The 6,649-nt window shown below is 31.7% G+C and overlaps 1 protein-coding gene across 1 annotated transcript; it reads left to right on the plus strand.

Moving 5' to 3' along the window:
• Positions 1-3,481: 3,481 nt before the first annotated feature.
• Positions 3,482-3,802, plus strand: LOC134269204 (uncharacterized; the record flags this gene model as incomplete). Its single annotated transcript, XM_062751425.1, has 1 exon — positions 3,482-3,802. A coding segment is annotated over exon 1 (321 nt), but the record flags the coding sequence as incomplete, so codon positions are not given.
• Positions 3,803-6,649: the final 2,847 nt, after the last annotated feature.

The following is a 6,649-nucleotide window of genomic DNA, read 5'->3' on the forward strand; positions in this document are numbered from 1 at the left end:
AAAACTGGTTTTGTTAGTATTGAATACAACTCACTCTCTCTCTCATACACCTCTTTCTCTCTATCATATACTCAATCATGTGACACCGACAACCAATGACAATGAAGACAGACAAACAATGAAGACACTAAACACAAATAGGTGGATCCAACATCCAACACCTGGCTACAGTTATTTTATTGAATTATTATGATACTGGTCACTTGAAAGCAGATATACGTGAATTTCCCTTTTCTTAAATTCCTCTTTTTTTGTGCTCTGTATACCGGATCGATATTCACGACGCCAAGCATGACGTCGCGATATTTTATGACGTTGTTTTTAAAAATGCTACATTTGTCAATATAAAAGCAATTATCTACAATTAATTTACGAAAAAATGAACCCGAACACATATTAATTTTTTTAGATAGATTTATTTCAAATCAATTCTATTTTTAAATACCAAAGGATAAACAAATTCGTCTGCACGATTTAAAAGTTAATGATATTTTTTAAATCAAAACCTTGCCTGAAAACAAGCCAAAACCGACGTTTTTCCTATATAATTCAATAGAATACCGTTGAAAATGTAACTACAACAATGACATCTTTGGTATTCAATTACACAAAAACGGTACAGACGAATTTTATAAAATTTTCAGAGAATGGAAATCAAAGGTAGAGAAATCATATAGGTAATTTTCATGGTATGTTTTCGAACACTTTTAAAAGCCCTCTAAACCCGCGACCTACGTTAATATAAACTCTAAAAAGTTTAACTTTATAAACCACATAGTTTTGAAATCATTCAGAAAAAAAATGGGGACATGTTGATCTTTGGCAAAACTTTAACATGATTCGTAATTAAGCATACGCCATTTTCAACACCATTATACTCTTCGCATTCGTTACACCTGACTGCTTTATTGAGCGCGACAAAATTGACCGTTTTGCTTCTGCCAGCAAAAAGTTATGAAATTTAATCGACATCAACGTGAAAAAAGTGTGTAGTACATTTAAATAAAAATGCACAGTTTAATTAGTAAAAAGAAAAGCGTAGACAAGAAGGACAATGTAAGACATATATGAGGAGTAACGCCTACCGAGTATTTACGACCGAGTCGTGTTCAGCTTTAAACCCGTTGGGTTATTAAATATCTGGGGTGTTTTTCTTATTATATATTTAATTTGGCTGTCACTTCACTTTCCTCCTTTAAAATTTGAGTCTAAGCTTATAAAGATTTGCTAAAATCACAAATTATTTTATATAAATTTAAGCAATAAGAAGTTAGATTTAGTGCTTATATTTTTGGAATTATGCAAGGGGGGGGGGGGGTCAAGACTGTAGAGGTTCGCGTTCTTGAGTCAGATCCTATCAGTATGTATATCACAGATTGGAAAAACATCAAATATTTACTAAGTACATTATCAGTGTTACTTTTATAATACTTTTACTTTCTATTTTCGCTTCATTAGCGATTTACAATCCCCCACTGAACTCAAAAGATATAAGCAGTGAACCATGATAGAATATATCAGATTCCCTCTTCAAAAGTGGTGATGGGTACAGTAACCCCTTATGACAATGCATATAATCAAGTGCATCTTATTACCGTCTTCCTTGGAAGACGGTATAGTATAGTTGAAGTTTTTTACAGTCTTCGGACTATGCACTTCCTCTATTTTGTGATTGGTAGAAATTGCATGATGAGAAAATTTTCAATTATTTCATTGGTTGAAATGCTGTTCAAGGCAAGGGAGATAATTTTCTGATGATCTATTTTTCGTACGACTTAACAATTTTGCAAGATTTCCAATCTTAAAAAAATGACAAAACGAACAACAAAATCAACAATAATTATTTCCTAATGACATGATATTTTTTATAGCAATAAATAAAAAGGTCTCTTTATTTTCATTATAAATAAAATTTGATAGTTATTGCTTGCAGGATTTACAATTTGTTATTATTCTTTTCCCCTTTATTGTTTGAAGAGTGAATGGGAATCATCCGAGGTTTGCCGAAAGGTCTCGGCTAGTCAAAGTTTACGGAGATGACCGAGCCACAACCGTGGTAGGGCTAATGCCCGTAAAAAGCTAATTTAGAAATACAAAATCAAGAAATTCAAAAGAATTATACTGTTAAGTATAGATTTGTTTACTGTTTTAAATTGTTGCTAAAGACGGCAAGCTTTTTTGAAAAGCTCTACTTGTGGTTAATTTGGTTTTGAGGGTTTTTAGCAATAGATTCACACTCGGAGTTCCTCGGATGACTCGTACCTCGCACATAACCTCGGACGTCAACGGTGATCTACCATCTTACTGTTTCAGTCATGTGATCTTATTTGAATTTCATTCAAATGTCATACATTTGAGATCGGAGTTATTGTGTGGCGCACACAACAGTTTGTTCTAGCTTTCAAAGCCTACGTACATGAGGTTGTAATCAAAACCTGTTTACGATAAAGAATTGCACAAATTAAGAAACATTTTCGAGGAACGTTATGCAGAGCGAACTATGAAATGCGTGATAAGGCAGTTTCCGGCGAAGAAATGTAAGGATTTGATGCGTATTCCTCCACTAATCATATCCGAGGTTTGAATGGAGCGTAGCGGAGTCGGCCGAGGATTGCCGATTGATAGATTCAAGTTATGCTGTTTGAATTTCAGACAAACGTGGATAACTACAATTTCTAATTTTTTAAAATAATTATTTAGATGCTCTTACATGCTGTCGTTTTCACTCATTTTTCAACACATAAGGTGACCTTTGAGTACTAAGATTTTTTTTACCGTCAAATATTACTTTAAAACAGTGTGTACTACTCCCAAAATGATGTCTATCTTTGCTATGTGTCTTAAAGTCAATCATAGAACATCAGTAATTATTTGAATATTTGCAAACAGAGCATTGATTGTTATAAATCACCTGCTCGTGTGTACATAAAACAGACATTGGTTGCCGTAAATTTTACATATTTCAGCGAATATTTCTTTGCGATTCTTAACAAGTTTTACAGCTTGCAGCTTTAATGAAGTTTACATTAACATTACAGTAAACATTAGTTTACTGATTCTTTACCATTCATTTTAAAGGCATTGCCTCTAATAGCCCTTGTTTCCCAGCTTCTCATAATCAAACTATTGAGGAAAAGTGGACATATAAACTGTAATCAATTCATTAAAGATTCAATAATGAAAGAAAGTCAAGCTTAATGTCATAAGGTATCCATGTTATACTAGTATGTCATAGAATTCAGTGCATTATTTATTGAACAGCCCTCATAGAAATGTTTTCTTAGTTATATACACGAAGGTAAGATAACAAAGGAACTGCAACATTCTCAATGTGGGTAAACATGTGTGGGTGGACTTCTTTCGTGATACGAAAGATTTGTATTTAGAATGAAACATATAAGAGTTAAACAAAACAAATTGATGAAAACACTGTCCTAACTACTTGTTCGGTACTTCCTTAAAACTTGTTTTTTATTGTAGAATGGCGAAAGCTGATGATGGTTCAGATTTTCTGGTAGCATCTATACACATCGGCACAACTTATTCTGGCTATGCATTTGGAATGAAACGGGAGTTGACCAAAGACCCTACAAAAGTATATTGCCCTTCATGGCATGTTTTAGATGGGCCTAGTTCTTCCAAGACATCTACGACAATCTTGTTAGATGAAAATAGAAGGTTTGTGTCCTTTGGCTATGAGGCGGAAAAGCAGTATGCAGAATTAGCAGATGAGAATGAACATAAGGATTATTACTATTTCCATAGATTTAAAATGATACTGTATGAGAAGATCAGAACAACGGTGGGTATTACATATGTTTAATCGAGAAAACTTGATTGATATGACATATTTTAATTGCAAATTTAAACGTTCAGGCATTAAAAAATAAATTTGAATCAATCAAGGAAATACGTTACAATACTTTAAATGATATTAATCACCTTTAAAGCTAATAACCTTTAAAACAAGATTGTTCAGTGTACTGCTGTTTCTAATGTACGTGTACACTTAAAGTGATCATGGAGTTTTCATAAGCAGGTTGCTGTACAGCAACCCTGTCTTCAAGGGCTGTCCAAAGGCGTAAACTGGTGTCATTTTAAATGATATTACCCTAAATGTACATATTGTGCATGTGTATACCAAAATATTCATTTGAAGAATAACTGTCTTATTTTTCGATTTCACGATGTGATCAATCGATTGGCTTGCGTTTATGCATAAAATTATCACTCAAGCCAATCTATTGATCATCGTCATGAAATCGAAAAATAAGACAGTTATTCCTTATACTTACATGCTTTGATTCCGCCAATCCACGTGCCCCTAGCCCTGCTTCTGTCTAGCTATTTGTCCCGCCCTGCACGTGATATTTTTAACATTGATGGGGGAAAATAAAGTACATTTTTACTCGGACAAAGACATTGGAAATGTAAATATGAAATCAAAGTCAAAATAGTTTAATTTTGATTGTTTTAACTTATCTATTTGTTTATATCTTTATTTTTTTTTCTAATAAAAAGCCGTCAGCAAAAGATACAAATAGTGCACACGGTCCAAGGACAAACATATAACCATCTTCACAACGTCAAGGGACCTGAGTCAACACGTTGCTGTTGGACCACTGAACAATTTCATACGAATTCCAATTGTCAGGGGTGTTGACTCGGGACCCGAAGATAAGATAAAGTCATGTTTTTGTTATTATGAATTAAAACAAACGCACTATTTTGAGCCAACGAGAGGTGAATTGAAGAGAATGGAGCATATAGTCTAACAATACAGACAACTCCCTGAAGTCTCTCGATATCTCTAAGTTGAAGGATTATTTAAGTCAATTTAAAAAATTCTAATGCTATTTTATATTTAGATCAAAACCTTTCTTTAAGCACGTCAACAAAAATGCATGTTGTATAAATCTTTTGTTATAAGCACTCCTTACCTTAGTACCTTATGCTGTAAACTGTCCGTGATCGGTCGTATCTCCGAGAATTTACTGAATTTGGTGGTTGTATGTTTTATACATAGTATTATTAAACCATGAATGCTTTAAAATTTATTTCAATCCACTCTCATAAAAAAAGAACAGATTACATTTATCAGAAAACAGACTCTGTTAATAGTCTGAAAAACTTACAGTGTTGTGTGTGAGTTTTGAGCAAATAAACGCGCTAAAGGAGTTGCAATTTCCGTTAGTATGTCCCCACCCCGAACGAAATCTTAAGACAAGAAGCCGCGTCCTTATGAAGGCCAGGATTTCCTCCTCTGATATTATTGACTACATCAAAAAATTCAGATATAAGTAATAAGCATTGATTATTCGTCATGGAATATGCCAGCAGAGCAACTACTATTAATAACGCCATATTGGATAAGCCAGGATTTCCTCTTATATTATTGACAACATCAAAACATGCAAATATAACTAATAAACAACATTTGATAAACATGGCATTGTAAATATCAATTTTAGCTCTGCTGGTGCGCAACATTGTATATGCCAGCAGAGCAACTGCTTTTATAACCCCAAATTCACAGAATAAAGGGTTTTTTTTTTGGAAATATGGCACGGGTATACCTTTAGTGGACCATGACAAACTTCTATACATAAACGCAAGAAGTATTAAGATATTTGAAAAATACAGCAAACCCGATAATGTCTCGCAAATTATTAAGAATGTGTTTTTAATATTAAAAAAACCGTTCATATTTCTACTGGACACATTATCTACTGTACTGCATTACTAGTAAAATTTTCTATTGCTGATACTTTTCTTCAAATGTAATTCTAATTTATATGTACAATTTAATATTTTTAAAAAATCTTTCTGTTTACAAGGTTAAGAAAAAGGGACAGGAAACTAAAGTGGAAAAAAATTAGAAGATGAATGAATTAAATCTATGGCATGTCAAACGTTGCAATATTCAATTTTTTTAAAAAAATTGTATTGTATAATTTTTCGTTTGCATTGTATATTTTCAATTTGTATTGTATAATTTTTTATGTGCATTGTAAAAATTTTTCATTCACATTGTAAAAAGTCATTTGTAATGTAATAATTTTTATTTGTATTTTTTATTTTTCATTTGTATTGTATAATTTTTTATTTGTATTGTATATTTGCAATTTGTATTGTATGTTTTTTTTCATTGTAAAATTTTTCATTTATGTTGTAAAAAAAATCAATTGTATTGTATATTTTTTATTTGTATTCTATATTTTCCATTTGTATTGTATAATTTTTTTTATTTATATTGTGTTCAAGAGATTGTTTATTTCTTTCGTTACAAGGAATTTCATCGGTCAATTTTAACCCATATTGTGCATACACCTCTGTCTTGTTTCACAAGATTCTTAGAAAAATTGTAAATTGTTTTAATCATATTTATCCTATGTTTCCCAACATCAGAAAACATTCATTTTAATTTATTACATGTACACCTTAAAAGTATTTTTTAAAATTAAGATTTTAATTTTTACTCCGCAAAATAGTTCCCTTAAAACTTAAAAAAAAAAATTGTCGTTTTGAGGGCTTATAGATTAAAAATAAATGATGAATTATCATCTTCATTGATAATTACAATAATAATTATTACTTAAACTTCAAAATTCCACCGTTTAAAATTTTTACAAGAATCTTGTTAAACGAG

This window comes from Saccostrea cucullata, unplaced genomic scaffold, assembly GCF_032062105.1.
Source record: "Saccostrea cucullata isolate Sc308-1 unplaced genomic scaffold, CSIRO_AGI_Scuc_v1 ctg9168, whole genome shotgun sequence".
In the NCBI taxonomy this organism is placed as follows: Eukaryota; Metazoa; Mollusca; class Bivalvia; order Ostreida; family Ostreidae; genus Saccostrea; species Saccostrea cuccullata.